The sequence below is a fragment of the Falco rusticolus genome, chromosome 9 (genome assembly GCF_015220075.1).
Source record: "Falco rusticolus isolate bFalRus1 chromosome 9, bFalRus1.pri, whole genome shotgun sequence".
Classification (NCBI taxonomy): Eukaryota; Metazoa; Chordata; class Aves; order Falconiformes; family Falconidae; genus Falco; species Falco rusticolus.
This window is the reverse complement of record NC_051195.1, coordinates 16,429,421-16,448,694: the sequence shown is the minus strand read 5'-3', so window position 1 is coordinate 16,448,694 and position 19,274 is coordinate 16,429,421. Positions and strand designations below refer to the sequence as shown.

The following is a 19,274-nucleotide window of genomic DNA, read 5'->3' as shown; positions in this document are numbered from 1 at the left end:
CTGCTTCTCCGATGACCTCCCCGATGGGATGTTGTGGCACAATGAACCAAGTTAGAAGAGAATCCAAAAAGGACTCTGCAAGAAAATCAGTCCTGAATATTCTGCCCAAACCACCTGGGTACGTGCCACACAGCAGTGCATGGGCAGGACAGAGGCAGGCGCAGGTAGCTGCAGTGTTGGCAGCAGGTACTGGCTGTGGTAGCCCACACCGAAGCTGGAGGTGACGCTTGCCGCAGCCTAAACCTTACAGAAGCTCTGTGAAAATACAGAGGCCATCCACACGAGACTGCCTGAAGCATTTAAACATCTCTTCCAGCCATATCTGCAGGAGCTCAAAGAAAGCACTACATACCTCTTCTACTTAAAACAGTCCCACACCAAAAAAACATTATTTGTTGTCAACAAAAATTAACTTTTCTTCCTCATTTACACTTTATTTATTTTTGTTAAACACTACAGAATGGGGAAAAAAGGGGGGGAGCATGAGAAGGAGGCAGAGTTGAACAAAATGTTTTTGTTATAAATGTATAATAAAAGTAGAGAGAATACTACTTCCTGGAAAAACATTTCTCTCTATGCCTTGTCTAACAGGGACAACAGCTTACATGCTGTGGTGAACGAGGCTCTTTGTAAAGGTGTTTCTGATGTCTCACTTGCGACATGCTGTATCTGTTGCACAGCACTCCAGTGTGCAGAGAATGTGTAACACCTTCCCCAATAGCAACGTTTCTGAAGAAGAACCAGCAACCGTATCAGAAGCCAGCACTTCCCACATAGACATTAGTAGACTCCATTTCCCAAATTTAGTACTCGCTTTAGAGTTTGAGGAATTTCAGGTGATGGGCAAATACACATGTTTCTATCTTGTTCCTTCTGCATACTTCTTTCATTTGCAAGGTAAGAAATATTAATTCAAATTAAACATGTCTGGATCTCCTTATAGACACCTTTTAAGAATTTAGTCACATCTCTGTAATCTGGTTTCCCCCCAGATTTGACTGAGAGATACCAGTGCCTTAAAGTAATCCATTTATCTACTGTACCACCCTGCCTCTGTTTAGCTTTAGCAGTCATCACTTTCCACATGTGACATCCATCTACATGATATCAACGTAAACTGTTTGTATAACGAAGTGTTGTATGTTTTATTGTCCTGCCAGCAAAGAAAAGGATAAAATAGCACTTTGCCTGTTGCCTTCAACAAAGGTAGTATAATTGACACCATACATTTTGCAATACAGAAACGGAACCATACATTGGCCAGTTTTTAATTCCTAATACAGCAGGGCTTGCAAATTTTGCCACCATTATTTTTCTAAGAAATACTTTTAAAAAGTAGTATTTTTTTTTTTGGTTTTATAGGCATTTTAAAAAATCTGCTTCTTAAACCAAACTAGATTTTAAATACACACTATTAATTTCTACAGCTAAGATTTCTGTGGCTCTGGTTTGATAATGAGATAATTGCCTCGCAAAGGTCAAGAGAATGGCATAGTTAGCTTTCAGAGACGGAACAAAGCACTTGCTATGGTTCACTAAGCGTAGTTTCTGCATCACTCCACATGTCTTTGATTCATCTATTACTAATATTCCATGATACACTTACATTATGGATCCAACTATTTCAACAAACCTGTAATCAAGGAATGACCCTGAATAAAATACTCCACAGAAAGCAGATGGTACGCTCATCAAACGCCTTCAAGCCTAAAATAACCTTTCCTATATAAAAAGGATAGTCAATTAAAACTGAACTTCACATTCTGAGCTGGAGCTCAGAGTAAATAAAAATCAACAGGATACTATTGAGTTATTGGACCAAACTTCTAGGGTATTTCATTCATTTTTTCACCACCCCCACACCCCCTAAGAGCAACCAACACTTTTATTCATAGCTTATTCAAAGCCTGTAATGTTTTGTGTGAGTGTGAGCAGACTTGACAGTTTGGGCCTGATCCTGCAAAAGCCTGACATCACGGAATTAAAACTGTTTACAGCAGCAATGTGCTCCAGTGATGACACCATGTGAAGAAGGATCTCTCTTGCCTGTCAGAAGCCGATAGGTGCAGCAGCAGAGGAGCAGTCCTATACCCTACCTCACAAAACGCCCCAATGCCGCTGGTTGGGTCAGTGTTTCTCTGCCACAACAAGGCTTGGACTGGGTGCCAAGCTCAAAGCCAGCGTGCTAGAGTTAGGAAGAAGGGGAGATGATTCTCCCATCACAGGCATCACTGAACCTCTTGCAGCTCACTCCCATTATTATATGTTAAATGCATAATCAGAAATTCTCTCTCCAAGAGACCACAAGAGCTTCCTTGCAAAGATGTAAGGATCCACACAAAAAAAGGTGTCATCCACTGCTATGCAAACAGACTTTGCTCACATTAGCCACAGCGCTCATCCATCTGGTGATATGGGTAATAAAACTTAATTCTCACAGCACAGGTATACTGCTAAAGAAATCACACTGGACTGGAGTTATCCTGGGTGTGCACACCACAGGCATTCTGCCACATACTCAGCAGCACATCCGCTGCCCTTGGGTTGATCTGACACACACAAAAAAAGGTGTGAAATCACCTGGCAGCTATCAGGAGTTGAATCTTGCAGCCCTCTCTCCCAGCTGTAAGGGGCTGCATACTCCTCTGGAGCTGCACAGTATTCTCTACACCATTTGAATTAAGAGGTCACCTCCAAGAAGTGCCTCTACACTTGTAAAATCAAGCTCCTGGCACTGGCAAAGCCCCCACTGAAAAAGCCCACATTCCAGGAAGGCCAGAAATACACCAGCTATAGCTGACATTTGTTCAGGGCCCTGTGAGCATAAACGCAGTTGATGAGCACTCTGCAACAGCAATGAGATGCACAGGGACTCTCTCCTATTTTGCATTTGTTAGCATACTGCACAAACAATGACTTTAAAAAAAACCAACACACTTTGTAAAGCTTCTGGAAAGACATAGGCTATAGGCAAATGGTTAAGGTAGATAAATTTCGAACCCAGACAAGAGATCCTTTCACTCGTACTGAGTAACTGTGCTATAAACTCTACCCGTGTAACGTTATCTTTGATTGTGATAAACTCAAGTTGCAACTCAGATCACTAGTGGCTAGAAGCCTTCAGTCTCACAGAGGAAAAAGCACATTTGGTACTTAACATTTCAAACATAAATAGCATTGGTTCACTTCAAAGGAATCACATCTTCCCCTTGAAAATCAGTGGACACTTAAAAAGAAGAAAAATGTCTTCACTTGTGAGAAAAAGAAAATAGCTGTAATGTGACTTACCAAACTCATCACATATACTTTCATTTTCTATTAGAGTAGGATGATCAAATGTGTCCCGACAGTAGAAGATTTGGGGGTTCTTGCTCGTTACTGCAATGCCTCCCAGGGCTAAAACAAACTGGTCTGTTAGTATCGAAGAAGGCTTATCCTGAACGCGCTTTAACATGGAACGGTATCGACAGTACTGTGGATAGCTGAGAATTAGCAGATTTGAATCTTCATCATCCTCACCTGGAAGAAGGAAAGAAAAAAAAATACTTAGTATGTCAGAAAAATACAAAACAAGAGCTGTTACTCAAGTATCTCAGAAAACCCATGGCCCACTGGTTCAGTCTTTTCTCAAGACCTATCTTTTATAGCACAGTGGTTTTCAAAAGAAAGGTTAAAAATAGAAATTTTTAAAAAGTTTATTGAAACAGCTTCTCTTCTGGCTTTCTGTTCAGTTCTCCCATGCTTACCCAAAAGGACTACCTGGATGAGTAAGAAAACAGCTCTCTGCAGAATTTGGCAATAGCGTGAATCAGTGCTCTCCATACTTTGCCAGCTTGGCTGCTTTGATAGAAATATTATCTGTCATTTTTATTCAGTTCCATCTACAGCCTTACTGAACTCATGTTTACACCAGCTAACATCTTTTAAAAATAATAATATACAAACCCCAGAGCATACAGCTATTAATTCTCCTTTGAAGTGTCTGATACTGGCAGCTACAGCCCCTGGGCCAGGGAGGTGGGCTGGCCTGACCTGGTCATTGATGATAAGCTATCCCAACAGGTGGAAATAACTTTCCTCACATTAATTGCAAATGCAGCAGGACTCAATAAAACACCTACAGAGCATAACGAGCAAATGAATTTTCAAACAGCTCATACTGTCAAAATGTGGGCTCAAAATATAAAGCAATCTAGAGCTCAGACTTTTCCATTCCCCCAGGTTTTAGCTGATATTAGGCATAAAGGCGGTAGATTTTGAAATATCGCAATCAAGTCTCATCATATGATAACCAGCAGGAAACTAACAGCAAAAAAAAACCCCACAACAACCAGAGATGCAAACATAAGAAATTATTCATTTGCAGGTATGCAGCCAGTACATAACAGCACTTCTTTTTATGCTCATTTATCTCCTCAGGTGGGGTAACTGAACATGGCTTTCCACGCATGCCAATGAACACAAAGCAAGAGTATTCACTTTACGTTTTCTGCGGTACTCTGATTACTGAATAACTCAGCTATTTCTTCTGTCAGAGACAAAAGGTCTACTACTTAATCCCATTACCAATACTGAAATCATCTTTCTTACCCTTGAAGTAAAAATCACTCCAGATATTGAAAGAAATGTCAAATCAGTTCTCCCCAACTAAATACGATGGCACAACTCATCTTGATTCGTGTGAGGCAATGGAAATGTTGACACATAAAAGGCTAAATTTTAAGAAGTCTCTGGAAGCAGATATATCACCTAGAATGTCATCACTGCAGATGAATGCAATGCTGCAAAAAAAATCAACATGGCATAGGGACTTGGGAAGTACTGTTTTTACAAGCACAGCTCCTGAAAGGCATCACTTTTAAAAACTCAGAACCTTCCTCACTACCCTGACATAGGTGGGGAGATCAAACAACTTGTGTAAAAAAGTAAGAGTAATACATTTTGGTAAACAGCACTGACATTAATTTTCTAGGAAAATAAAATTTATGGCCCTAAAAACTCTTTTGGTCAATAAGGATGTGGTCATGCTTTTCTTTGTTTTCAACAAGTAGCCCATAAGCCTACACAACAGCGCAACTGAGTCAATTGCTCCTAGGAATAAGGCACTCTCTTCTTTATTAGGAAACTCTAAAAATCAGATCAGGAAAACTGTTCTAGGAATTAACGAGCACATGATCCATCTTTTAGCTCCTCTGAGAGTTTCATATACGCCTGCCTGACAGTTATTACTACTTTATACCTTTGTGTAGATAGTGGTGAGCTGAATCTGTTGATCTGACAGCACTTTTCTTATGCCAGGATGTGGTCAGCTTTTTAAACAGGGTGTATAAAAATGTATGTCCCACGTGCCTTTGTAGTAAACCATTGGTTTCTAGACAAATGTGCTGTAAGTCCCTGTGTGGAATTACACAAACTTTCTACCCCTGACAACTGACAACTTAACTCAAACCCCTGGCATAAATTAAATATATTAATACAGGATTGCTTTATACATGCTTGTGCAACCCCAATGAGTACTTTACGATGCATTTGTTTCCCTTCCTTATTCACTCCAGGTTCAACAGATAAATCTAAGAATGAACAAAGGCTGAATAAACTGAAGATTTGTTTAGTGAAAGACAAACAGAGTGTTCCTGGAACAAAGACTTTTTTTTCTCAACCACGCCCACATGAGAAAAGAGAAACCAAAGCAGACCAATCCCTAGTACAACGCCAGCCCAAAGAAGAACTATTTTTTAATTTTAGCGAAATCCAACATGTGCCACTTAATGGTGGGCTTAGTGTGTATTGCTGATTATTTTTCATAGATATGATCAGAAAGAGTTTACTCTTAGGAGGAACAGAGATCAAATTGTGGACCACATCCGTTAAACTCCAGAAAGACAATATATTTTCTAAAAACATTTCAGATCTTAGAAAACCAAGATGCCGAATTTCTGAATCTCATTTTAGCTTCAGCAGAGAGAACATGGTAAAAGATAATACCTACAGTACGCCGCTTGTAAGGCTCAACTGAAATCACTCTAATCCCATGCTTATATCATAATTGTGTCTTTTAATAACCCCATCCAATGTCAGTTTTTCACTTATTTATATATTTCAGGGCTGAAAACAGAGAAACTGTAATTAGGAGGCAAGGTTCCACCCCTGCCTTCCAAGCGCCGCCTATATATGCATAGATGTAATCCAACAGTTCCCTTTGTGAGGGGTAAAGAGAGCTGGGATTTGGCACAGCCTGGCATTTATGTTGGATTACATGTTCTTCGAGTTGTCTTTGTAAGTAAGAGATGCATGAAATGCCAAACAATGAATCTATGCAAGAACTGACTTTTCAAATCAGCACAACCATTTTTAATATGTAACGCAAGACAATTAAAGCCCCAAAAGAAAAAAAATAAAGCCTGCTAAAGCATGAATTCCTAACAAATCCATCTAGAGCCAGAACTATTTAGAGAACGAGCGCAGAAATACAAAACTGTAACTCTCTTTTTGTTTGCTTGTTTCGGAAACATCAGCCTATAATGTTATTGCTAACCGCCATAATCTACTCTCAACATCAGTAAGCTTTTTTTTTCTTTAAAAAGACCTTCACACCAGGATTTTATAGAGCTTGATGGAAAAACTATGCATGTTCCTTCCTGTACCTAATTACCTCAACTGCAAAAGCTGCCAAGTATTTTGCCCTTTAGTTCTTTTAATCGTATTAGTGCAAATGCATTTGGATGCCAACAGAAACAAACATTTAAAGATTTTTGCTTAAAAGATTCCAAATATGTACGAGGCTAGTGCTAGGAAAGCACAATCCACTTCTTCCCAGAAAACACAGAGTTATTTCTGTGGAAGAAATATGAATTTGTGCCTCTTGTAAGACTAAATGTCTAGTTTTGACCCAATTTTAAGTAAAATAATGTCAATATGAACTGCTCTCACAATGATTTATGCTACCTTCTGTTACTTTATTACATTAGACATTCCTTTCTCTAAGCTTTATACTTTTCGCCGTGCTCCTAGCAACCACATAAAGGCTGAGCACCAACTTTACATGCCTGGCACCCTTCCAGGCTCAACTGTTATTGATAATTATATTGAAGTTTCAATTTAATTGCTACTCTGTTGTGACACAGAATATTTTTTGTAATTAGGCATTTCCCATTTTCTGTCCATTCATTTTTTGTATTACTGAAAACAATTTTTTTCCCCAGAAAAAATAAGCAGAACAATGATACAGATAAGGGTACGTACATCTGTTACTATCATTACCAACATGGTAATGTGAAGGAAAGAAAAAAAAAAAATTAAAGGAAAAAAATTGTGAATATAATTTCTCGGAAGGTAATTTTCTTTTCAGTTTAAGTGCTCTTATTCTTCTTACAGTTACTCAATGATTTCCTGTTCTAATTACAAGACATTGTACAGAAAGTAATTTTTAAAAAGGAAATGTACTAGAGTAGGAGGCTAAATAGCGTCACTTGCTTGGTATGGTCTGAAATTCCAAACTTTTACATCTCTTTTATCAACTCTCTGCTCTACCTTTGTGCAATATATTCTACCACAAATCTACCATCTCTTCTGAGGCAGTTAACTCAAATGTATACATCAAAGAGAAGAACACACTTGCAGTTAAACTGCAGGCAAAAGAAAAAAAAAATTTTTTTTTCCTCCTCACTGTAGCTGGTAAATTGGAGGCAAGCCAAGCCTAAGAATGGAAAATATTAAAAAGTTTAAAAAAAAAAAAAAAAAAAAAGAAAGAAGAAAGCTTGATTAAAAAGCGAGAGAAGAGATATTCAGTTCTAAGTCTAAATGAATAAGCCACAAACTATTTCATAAAAACATACTGTGACGTAAATTACACATCAGTATTGCCCTGTTGTGGTTATTTTGAGAAATGGCTTGTACTGTAAGTCAGCTGGTAAAACCCCACCCTTAATGATTTTGTAATTCTCCATACAGCAATCAACTGGAGCAGTCATGAAATTGCCAAGAAGGAAAACAGACAGAGCTGTAGAGAGTTTGTAATAAAAAGATAATGTACTTTTAACATAACAGAAGTAGAAGATTGGTTTTATTAACTAAAAAAACTACTTAAAAGGTCCCAGGCTTGCCATTTGTTTTGATAAATGTTGACACAGATCTTCATAAGATAAGCAATGGAACTATCAGGGGAACCAGATAAAATGGGACAATGCTTTGGTGTGTGGGTAGCAAATTGAGCAAAGGAGTTATTTGGAATATAGAGCAAAAATGAAGGAAGTTGCAGGGTTCTGTCCGTCAGTCTCCACCCTGCCCTCACCATCCTGCCTTCCTTCATTACTCTCAATTACTAAGGGGGTGTCCCAGACTATGCACATATTATAACCAGCTTATCATTGCTTGTATGCATGGCTTTGACCATATCAATATGCAGCAGATGCAGAGGTAATGGAGGACACATCTGGATGTCTGGAAGGACTGGGATTGGCAAGGGTTAGCTGTGCTGACTGAATGCAGCTGTGACTCCCAAGGTGGGATGTCTCTTGACAGCTGCAGAGCAGTGTTGAGGTGGAACTGCCCTCCCCCAAGACCCTCAGCAACCCACTGGAACACACATGATGGGACTCATTTCATACTATACTGCATTTTCAGTTTACAACAGTTGTGTGGATCCCTCTGCAGTTAGAGATATCTCCTTCCAACCTGCTGTTTTGTAAGATATGGATCAACTCACTCTCTGGAGGTACTACTCTCCCATCAATGACAACTAGCTTAGTTTAAAGGCTTAACTTGCAGATCAAATTAAGCGAGTGAAATTAATTCCACCTAAGTGACAATGCAGTCTGCCCTATGCCAAATCAATGGTCCAAATGCAAGCTAAAAAAAATTCCCTCCCAGTTGACACACTTGCCATCGAGATCAAAAAGGTTGATCTCACCTGTGGCAATGGATTTTGGCTCTTCCAGCTCTTAAGATAGAAAACAGTTCTCTTTCCTTTGTTCTACTCCTTTGGCAAGGACTTTCTGCAGTATGGACATGAGAACACAGGTGTAGACAAGACAAAGACTGTGTAGCTGACCCTTCAAAACCAATGAGTGCAGGTCAGACAGACTCTGCGCATCTCAAAACTGCCTCTTTTAATAACAACCCAAAGCGAGATACCACTGCTTTCCAGCAGGCAGAAACAAAGTTATTACATAATTACCTAAAATCCCAGAAGCTCTCAAAAAGTCTAAAGGCAACAGAAACAGCAGAACAATGGAAGAGTAACCAGGAGGAAGAAGAAATTGGGTCTTTATTACCCAAACACCTTTAAGAGGAATCATGTAATGAGAACACCTTCCCTTACCACTATCCAGTCATCTGCCAGACACCCCCAAATCATCGCCCCGATAACTGCAGCTGTCCAAGAAGCAATGACAGCTACATCTCTGGGTATGACAGAAAGCATGGCTCTCCCAACTCACGGCATAATTATGTCTGGCTCTTTGTTTGACCACCTCTCACACCAAATCCTCCATGCAGAACCAAGGCTAAGAACCCCAGCAGCAACCAACGTCCCTTTGCACCAGGCTGCTGCGATCAAGGAGCAACATTTGAGGAGTTCAGGTAGCAGCAGCAGCAGCACAAAATGACTTCTCCACACTCTAGCACACCAATCCACTCTCTCTCCAGTAATTAGGGAAGACTTATAAAACACAGCTCTTTCAATCCACCTTGCCTTTTCACTCCCATAGTCTTTGTTCACTCTAGTAACACCACTTGGTTTGCTTTGGCTGGCTAATTAATCACGAGACCTAAAAATATCAATCTAAGAATCATATTTTTGTCACAGTTAAATGCAAATACTGTAATAATTTAGCCCCATGAGATGGGGCAGGAAATCTGTGGGTTTGGGTTTAAATAAATTTGGATGAATTATTGACACAACAGGGATACCTCTTTGTTGGCAGGACCCATGCTACTCATCCTTGCTTTGAGAATCCCCCTCTATTTGAATGCTAATGCAATCAAGAACAAAGGCAACGTGTTGCAGGATACGGAACACAGTGATTACATTTATGTTTACCAGATAATGACGATGTTAACAAGTTGCCTGTAATTCTTACGTGGACGTTTGCCTGTCTGATTTTGCTTTTAAATTGATCAAAACACAAAAGCCGGACATTTGCCTGTCTGACTTTGCTTTTAAATTGATCAAAACACAAAAGCCATTTCTGCCAATATACAGAATAAAATGCTCAGCCTTTCTGCATGTATCAGATGTTTCTTCCCTTGTAAGGACGAGACAGAGCTAATTCTCAGAATTTCGTGCTACTTCCCCAGCCCTCTGTTTTCTGTCATAGTGCCAGCAAAGCATCAGCCGTTCAAAGAATTCCTAAGATTAGTTTAACATTTGAAAGAAAGAGAATACTCACAAATCTACTGGAGATTGAAACCACTGTTAAACCCAACAGCAATACAGCCATTTAAAAAAAAAAAAAGAAAAAAGCACCATCTAATACATACTTAAAGCACATGGTTGAAGTACATTTTACAGTTGGTGATTTGGATCCAAGTTGTTCTAGTCCTACCTAATGGGAACTAAACAGACTATGTTGATTGATGACTGACAGTATGTCCATATAATTGAATCCTCCATAATATTTCTTTCGTTAAATCACTTTGAATTTGAATCATAAATCCAATTTTTGAAGAAGACGAAAGAAATTTAATACTGAACAAGTTTCCAACCACGCATTCAACATTCTTTTTCAGACCCTAATCCAATATTCAGCTCCTCATAACTGCAGCTTCTACCCTGCACTCCCAGGATCCTCCTGCACCTTAGGAAGCAGGTTTATGAGGTGTTTCTAGACTCAAAAGAAGAGTGACTGACAATCGTCATTTCCAGCTTTTATATAACCCTTCCATCCACAGGCCTCAAACTGCTTTATGGAGATGAGTAAAAACTATTATCCCCATTACACAGAGAGACAAACTGAGACAGAGAGCTTAAAGGATTTATTCTACAGCATCAAGCAACTTAGAGAGCAAGGGAGAGAGCAGACTGGCCAGGCAGAAATCCTTGTTGGGGGTGTTTCTGGGTAAGTGAGACTTTCCCAAGTTTCCCTGAAAGGGAAGTGGCAATCTCTGGCCACCCCAGCCACCCTGCCTGCCTCCACCAGAGACAGGGGATGAACCAGGCAGGGGCTCTGTACTGAGGCTTCTCTCCTACCACAACTGTTTTCCCTGTCCTACACAATCCCAGTCACTCCTTCACTTTATTTGGCTGCTGCCCACCTGTGATTATCTTCCCCCTTCATGGAGGGTTTGCAAAGCAGTGGTTCACCCTCCTGCCAAATGGCAGGTGACTGCTGTGATGATAGCTGCAGGAGCACGAGAAAAGTAAGCTGATGTTGGGGACGCAGCCAAGTTCAGAGCTGGGCTGTGAAATCATCTTCCTACCTCTCAAAACTTCCTTCTCTCCTTACTCCTCAGGTCACAGGCATGGGCCAGCCCATGTCCAAACAGCCATGGATGGCTACAGTAAACCACTCTGATATAAAAGGTTTTTAAACTGCCCTATTAGCTTTCTAAAGCAGATGGAGACTGGGGGAAGGGGGAGATTGATTGTAGAAGGGAGCACATGCTGCCTGTCCTCTTGAATGTTCTGGGTCATGTGGACCATTCAGGTTGAATGTGCATCAGCTTTAAAACAAGTATTTATCCTGGTTGTCCTGGTTACTGATAAGCAGCTTCAATTCTGCTGATAACAAAAAGAAGAAAGAATTAAAAAGGGGAGGGGGGCTGAAAACATAATTTGGTAATATGACGAAGCCAAGAAGAGGAATTAAATCATACTAAACAAGCCAATTGTACTGTAAATGGCTCTGCCTCTGTATTTGCTTTTAAATCATCTAAGGCTCTAACATGGCAGCTGCTTCAGTTTTAACAAACAAACAGTAAAAATCCCTTTTAATAACGAAAGGAAATAATGATATACTTTGCTTTAGCTGAATTCAAACATAATTTAATTTTTCCTGAGGTGAGATTTGCACAGGGAACAATCAGATAATAAGTGTTATCATTCTCATAGACAAAACTGAACCAGCACTTTGCAATTCAAAGTGCTATTTAATGCACCATTTTCAGCAATCTCTGAACACCATCCAACATAGCACTGAACTACGCTTCAGTACTTACACATAAAGCCTGATCCTGCAAATACTTGGGCACGGGAGTTATGCTGCTGTTGCTGAAGTTACATGTTCCCTAAAGCGCCTTCATGAAGGGGGTCACATCCAGGAACTTTTCCTACAACACCTTCTCATATTCTTTATTACTATTACTACGGTTATGTGTCTTGGTCTCTTTTTCTTCTGAAGTGTAGCACTACGCAGAGAAAATACTGGAGAATAAAACCCGCTCCTTTTGCAGAGAAACATGCAACTAGAGCCACTGGCAAGAGAGGGGCACGTATTTTTACGGCAATGACAATTAACCACTGGAACAATGAGCTCAAAGACATAACAGGTTCCCCAATCCAGTGCCCAAGACTGAAGCTTTTTTCCCTGAAGATATTCTCTGGTCTGATGAGTTTTAAACTTCTGGTCTGTTACTTGTCCTCTGTGCTGAAGAGGTCCAGGACAAATTCACACTTGCTTGGGAAAATTTTAAGGCATGAAAAACAGGAAAAAATGGAAAGCCACTCAGAGTTAAAATGAGTTACTGGGTTTAATATCAGAGTAACTGGGTCTCCTGTCCTCTCATCTCTCTTTCACCTCTGCACACCATTCAAACACAAATGAGAGGCATACACAGCTTTGCTTATAAGGGACTGTTACACCACCTCTTCCACACAGCAGAATCAACTGCCTTCATTTTCCACTGCCCACAAAAGTATGAGTCAAAAGCCTTATCTTGGTGTTTCACACGAGGCCCTTTCACTATCATTCTGAAAATTCAGAGGAACTGCGCCCTCCCTGAAATAGCAATAGCAGAAGCTGCCGGCCCCAGAGCTGTGACATGAGGGGTGGAGGATGGAAATGGTCCAGTGATTTAAACAGTCGAGCTCCGCTTTTGACGTTTATGCCCTCTTTGAAACCCTTAATGAAGTAACAACCCCGTTAATTCTTGCAGGGTATTTAGTACACATAAAAACTGCATTATCTACTATTTACAATTTACTACACACAAGCAGTATCTGGCTCTGTATAAAAATAACAAGCTCACTGTAACCCTCCGCTCCCTAACCATACTGCTGATTTCTTTGACACATGGAGAAGTGAGAATAATTACATTTTACTGAGTGCGTCTCATTACACTGATTTAAGTAAGATTTCCAAAGCTGCAAAAATATGCTTTTCGATTTCATTTGTTTCTAGCAATTCACTCTGAAGACTGTTAGTAAAACCTTCAGAAATCATCATCAATATGGACAAAAATTGTACCCTTCTCATGTGGACATTTGACAGAGGGATAATAGGGTCTAGAAAGACCACAGTCAGACGTTGCTTTTCTATTTAATGTTTCCTTCTGTGCCAAACATAATATAACAGACAAGTGTTAGAGAGACATGCAGGGGGGAGCCTGAATAGAGAGCTTTAAAAGAGGTCCTTAATAGAGAAGCTGTATGCTTAGTCTTCAACAACATTCAATGGCAATTTATTTGCAGCCATTTTCTCATGTAACCTTTCACACGGGAGCAGGTAAGATACAGCACAAGACAATTTGTCAACTGCCAGATATGAACAAAAGAAAGCATTTTTAATAAGCTTCAGTGGCTCCTTGTATTTGTTTTGCAACATGTTAATAACTTTCTTGGAAGCCAATCAAAGACAAGAAGAGAAAAAAAGTCAAGCTGGGAAACAAAAACCACAGTTAAAGAATTTTACAGATAAACTTGTGTTATCATCTACTGTGTAATAATGCTTAAATCCAGGAGTGGCAAGGAATTAGAATTAGCACGAAGCCATTTAAAAAAAACAACCAAAATGCAATTACAGAAATGCTAGCACCGTATGTTTTTTTCCCAAGAGTTTGCTGTCCTTTATCTCATCCCAGCGTATTACATACCGGTTCCCCAATACAACCGTACTTTGGTTCTCCTCCTTCCTGGCAAAAAGGTGAAACTCAACCTGAGGACTGCCATGAGGAAAGGTCAGTTGGGAGCTGCCAAACTCCAGGCTACCAACCCAATTCCCCTGCACCATGCTCCCCCAGCTACTCAGGGAGTCTCATCTCCTAACTGAACTTCTCATGTGGCACCAAATAACCCCCAAATTGTTGCTCTGCAAAACCACCCAAATGTAGCTTCAATAGCTGTTACTAGGTATATGAGTAAGTCTGTGGTTGCTCATTTAATCCAATTCTGCATCACAGCAAAGCAAACTCAAGCTGAACAGAGTAGTAATAGGAAGAAGGTGTAGAGGAAAAGGTATGTAATGCACTCCCTTGTCTAGGATATGAGGACCAAAACCAGAGCGATATGCAGGACAAGACAAACAAACCAACTGTGCTGAAGTTCAGCAACGCCAGGGCCTTCCTGTGTGACCAAAGTCCTACGAGGTCTTTCTGTGGCGCAGTCTCATTTCTGAGGAAAAGGTATTAGTTGCAGGCATGTGAGAGCTTGCGGGTCAATTGTTCCTGATCCCTTCCCCTTCCTGCATGCAAAAGAAGAGGTGCAAAGAGCCTCCTCAAAATGGTATCTACTGATACCTGTGCCAAAAAGACTTCTGCAGGGCTAGGGTTCATTCATTGGATCAAACGCTCCAGTCCCATTTCTAAGGGAAGCATCTTCTGGTATTGACGAAAAGTCAAGAGTGCCTGAACAGGGAGGCTTCACAATCCCAGCAACATACACTGAAAAATCTGATGAAGTGTTAAGCGATTTCATTAACGTTATTAAAATGTAGAAAATTCCCCTGGAAAACTTCACACAGGCTTTCCCGTCTCCTTGCACATTACTCATGGCCTGAGAGACGCGTGAGGAGCAAATGGAGAGAAATAAAGCTTCTCTCCAGTCAATTTGGACCAAGTCCTAGTCTTGCTGGTAGAAAGACCAGGCTTGTGGGCTTCAGTGAGAACAGGGCTGGGTCCTTTGAACTAGGTTATTATGGCATCTGCAAGAGAGGTACAAAAGTATATGGCAAGAGAAGATGTGCCTGAGAACAAAAGGAGCTGCCAGTCAGATGATATCCCTCCTTGTTATGATGATGAAAAGACTCCCAGACTTCAGCAGACACACACCTGCAGAGTTTAGTATCCTATCTCAAAATTAGATTTTGCCTTCTAAGGACTTTGCAGAGGAGCCTGTCACCCAGTGAAGGGAAAGAATATAAGCATTTGCTCCTCAGGAAAGAGGAATGGCCTTTTGAATAAGAAAGGGCTCCCTGCCATGGGAACCTACCGGCCCAGCCCCATGCTCTTCTTGAGAACTAATACAGGATTCTTCTTCCTCTTCTGCAGGACCAGGAAATCATTCCTATAGAAAAGAAGTCGTGCTACCTGAATTATCTGAAAAGGCCTCAGGTGGAGGCAGGGTGAGAAAGGATTTCAGGACAAGTTATGCCTATGAGCCGAGGAGAACAAGCAAGTATCCTCCCACTCTCTTCTCTAGGCAAACTCTCTCTCCATGTTTGCAGTGAGAATGTCAGTCTTCAGTAAATCTGGCCAGGAAGGGCCCAGCAGTGCGCTGCCAATCTTCCAGAGAACACCAGGCAGCTCCTGTTCAGCTCCCGAAGGGCTTTGGTTCGGCACAGATCTGAGTGGAAGGCTTGGAAGTAGAAAACAGTCCTAAAGTACTATCTACTAGTCTGGAACGTGCTCTACTAATAGATAGCACTGTCTATTTCAAAGCACTTAATGGACGCTAATTAGTCCTCAGGGCATTCGTATGAGGCAGGTAGATAGATAAGTATTATTTCCCCTGCTTTACATATGAAATAACCTCATCAGAGATGTTCTGACTTGCTTTAGGCCACCAAATGAGTCACTGAGCTCAGCTCTCAGCAGGTCCTGGCTCCCAGACCTGTGCTCAGACCTCTCAGCCATACCTCTTTCACAAGTGCAAAATCTTCATTTCAAACGTGGAGGGAGAAAGGAAAAAAGATCAAGGAGGGGTGATAACACTGGGAAAAAATATGCTCTGGGAAAGGAGCTTCCAAAAGAATGACAAAACAGAGCCTTGTATCTACTGAATGCTACATACCAAATCTAGGACAAGGAGAGAGATGAAAAACACTCTTGATACAAAATTGTAAGACTTTTTGTTATATATTCTCTTCAAGCAGTCACAGATATTTACTGTGATTTGTAACCACCACTAATGTCTGTTAAATAGTTTCAGATTCCTATTTCTAGCATGGCCATAGTGTTAAAAGAATGTGCAAGGGCAGCAGGCAGCAGTCCTGGATGCACAGAATATATATGCTTAGTACATACATGTAAATTACATTCCTACACACACAAAAGTTACACTGAGTTGTTATTCCACACTAGAGACCTTTGTGACTTGAGATACCATGCTGCTCTGGTAGGCAGGAACACAAAAATGATGATTTTATATCTCTTTGCGAAAGAGCACCAAATGGTTTCAGCCACCACTTGCCAACAGCCAGAACACACAAGACACCAGACCAGCAGACATTAAATGGCACATGCTTCCTCAAACCAACAGCATGCTGTATCTCCCACTGCTTAACTCCCCTTGACCAGTGCAGAGTGAGTTGGGCAGATTATGCCCTAAACTTTTAAGACTCCCAACCTAATACACATTTTTCACATTCCTGAACATGCCTCCCAATGACACCTTCCCTTTCAGCCCACAGCCCCCCATCCCACCGACTCCTCATGCTCCGCATGACCACACTGCGACCCCATGCCTCTGGGCATCTCTCCTCCGGTGTGGCTGCTGGGGATCCCCAGCATCAGGTGGCTGCAGCCTGGTGCTCCCTCCCCAGGAACGCCTGCCTCTCAGAAACCTGGACTGACTACCCCTGGTCACAGCCTGCATCTAATCTCATCAGTGCAAAGGAGCGGGATTACCTTTCTTTCAGTCCTGCCAAAGGAATGGCTATGCTGGCCTGTGCCCAGCACTGTTTTCTCCGCATTAACAGCCCATTCACCAGCCAGGACAGAGGACCCTGAGGTGCAGGGTGCTGCACGGACTGCTCCTATTCCAGAGAGGTGGAGAGAGCACCAGCACACACCAGATCCATGTGGAGATGAGAAAATAACAGTAGTGACCATACAAATCTTACGTTTCTTATTCCAGACATCCTTGTCAGTGCATTTCTGACCCTCAACTACACAATTAAGTGAGCACAGTGTACCAGTCCCCCAGAACATTCACTAATTGCTTGTGCTAAAAACAAACTTAATTTTTTGCTTCTACGGAATTCAGAGACCAATCTTCAGCTACTACAGGCTATGCAAATAATTACTTACTTTTTCAGAGGGAAAAAAATTATTTATACAGTGCATTATCAATCTCAAATGGTGACGTTTAAGCATAAGTTGATGAACTATATGCAGCACAATACAGCTGCTTTGCATTTTGATTCCTTTACTTATAGACCACGGCAAATTAATAACTCAAAAATGTTGTTTCAGGCAAAGTAATGGACACACAATAAAACTATTCATTTCCTCAAAGGTCACTCTAGGAGAAGCATACATTGTTTAGAAGCCTACCAACAATGCTATTGTTCCAAAGAAAAAGTGAAAATACATAATGAGCAGTTAGTGCCTATATCTGCATTGGAGACCCTAGGCTAATTTAAAGTGCAATCTTAAGGCAATCAATCATACTCTAAAATTACTTCATTTTCCAAACTGTTTACACTTTTTAAGTTACAAATCCACTTTCTGCTATTTCAACTCACGATTTACAGCTACAGATTTAGCCTGCCTTGGCTTGCTGCCAAACTCTAGTCATGAGGGAGCTAATGATCTGAACAGATCAGTGTTTTATAATGGAGAAAAGCGCATGTAAATTTCCAGCATGTCTGCAAGTAATCAAGGCATGCTGACTATAAATGAGGCGGCCTCACATTTATTTTAGGAGAAATATCTTAAAGCCCCACTTTTTATCCGGGCCAACAACAAAAAAAAATTTTAAAAAATAATCCTTTTAAAAAGGTACTCCAAGATTATTCCAAATGATTCTAAATGGAACTGCTAGGCAAACAATATGTTAAAGAATAGTACAATAGCTAATTTCCTTTAGTGTTTCTATCTCAACCAGATCATATCCTTATCATGGCAAGCTGGAACATTAAACTCTTTAGTTCATGGAATCAAAACACAAGAGTGCTTCATATTACATTATAGAAAAATGCGCCATTCCCTACAAACAAGGTCAGATTTCTGGAATGCCAAAGGTCTACATTTAAACAGAGCTGGGAGGAGGGGAGGCGTCGCCCACTCCGCTCTCTAAAAAGCAGTGGGAAACTAGACCAGCAATTTAAATTTGTTTTAATAGCCAAAATGGTAGAACGAGAGCAAGAAGTCTCTTGAGAGATGATACTTAAATTAAGTATGATCTTTATTGTTTCATTACAGTGGCATAGCCAAATAATGACTTTGTGTTACTGTACAAATAATGCCGGATCCTCATTTTCTAGCGGAAATAATTACTCTATTCTGTCATTTTCTGCTTACCATCAACCTACAGCCCCCTCCCTGTGTAGGCAAATGGTTGTCATAGTTTTGGGGCTGGACCAAGGAAAGTTTGAGATTTTCTCCTATTTTTAAAGGCTATACCAAGGAGGCATACTCTGACCTAAAAGTGGCTTTAAGAATGGAGCTATAAATATTCTTCTGTTGTACTTCATGAAATTCAATCTATCATGATGGATATTTCTGTTATAACATTATTACATGCCTAAACTCAATTGTATAATTGGATAGGGCCAGAAACAATAAGCTGGCATTGCTTTGTTTCAGCATACTACAACTTTAAAATACCTGTAATCATAAATCAACATAATTATTTGAAGTTCTGTCATAAAGCAGAACAGGAAAAAGAAAATTTAAAATAAACTAGCTAGTAAAGAATCTCATTTTACTTTCTGGAGACTGAAAGTTTTTACCGGCTTTGAGTCTCACCACCACTACCAACTGGGAAAGTCTTTCTCCTTCCTAGATTGCCTTGAAAGGCACCTCCTCCAGAAAGATTTTGCTTCCTTACAGCTTTCCAACACAACTGGCAGGGCTGCACTGAGGAATCCCACAACTCCATAGTACAATGGATGCGTCTGCACTGCAGCCATTGAGACCAGGGTAATGGGAAGCCGGGGCTGGAAGAGACAAAGTGATCC

At 40.6% G+C, this 19,274-nt stretch overlaps 1 protein-coding gene across 1 annotated transcript in view; it reads right to left on the bottom strand.

The window, feature by feature from the left end:
- Positions 1-19,274, bottom strand: part of ARID5B (AT-rich interaction domain 5B) — a 120,764-nt gene that overhangs the window by 68,061 nt on the left and 33,429 nt on the right. The window contains exon 3 of the mRNA XM_037399924.1: positions 3,289-3,519. Within this exon, the coding sequence (XP_037255821.1) occupies positions 3,289-3,519 (231 nt within the window). The remainder of the gene's footprint in view (positions 1-3,288; positions 3,520-19,274) is intronic.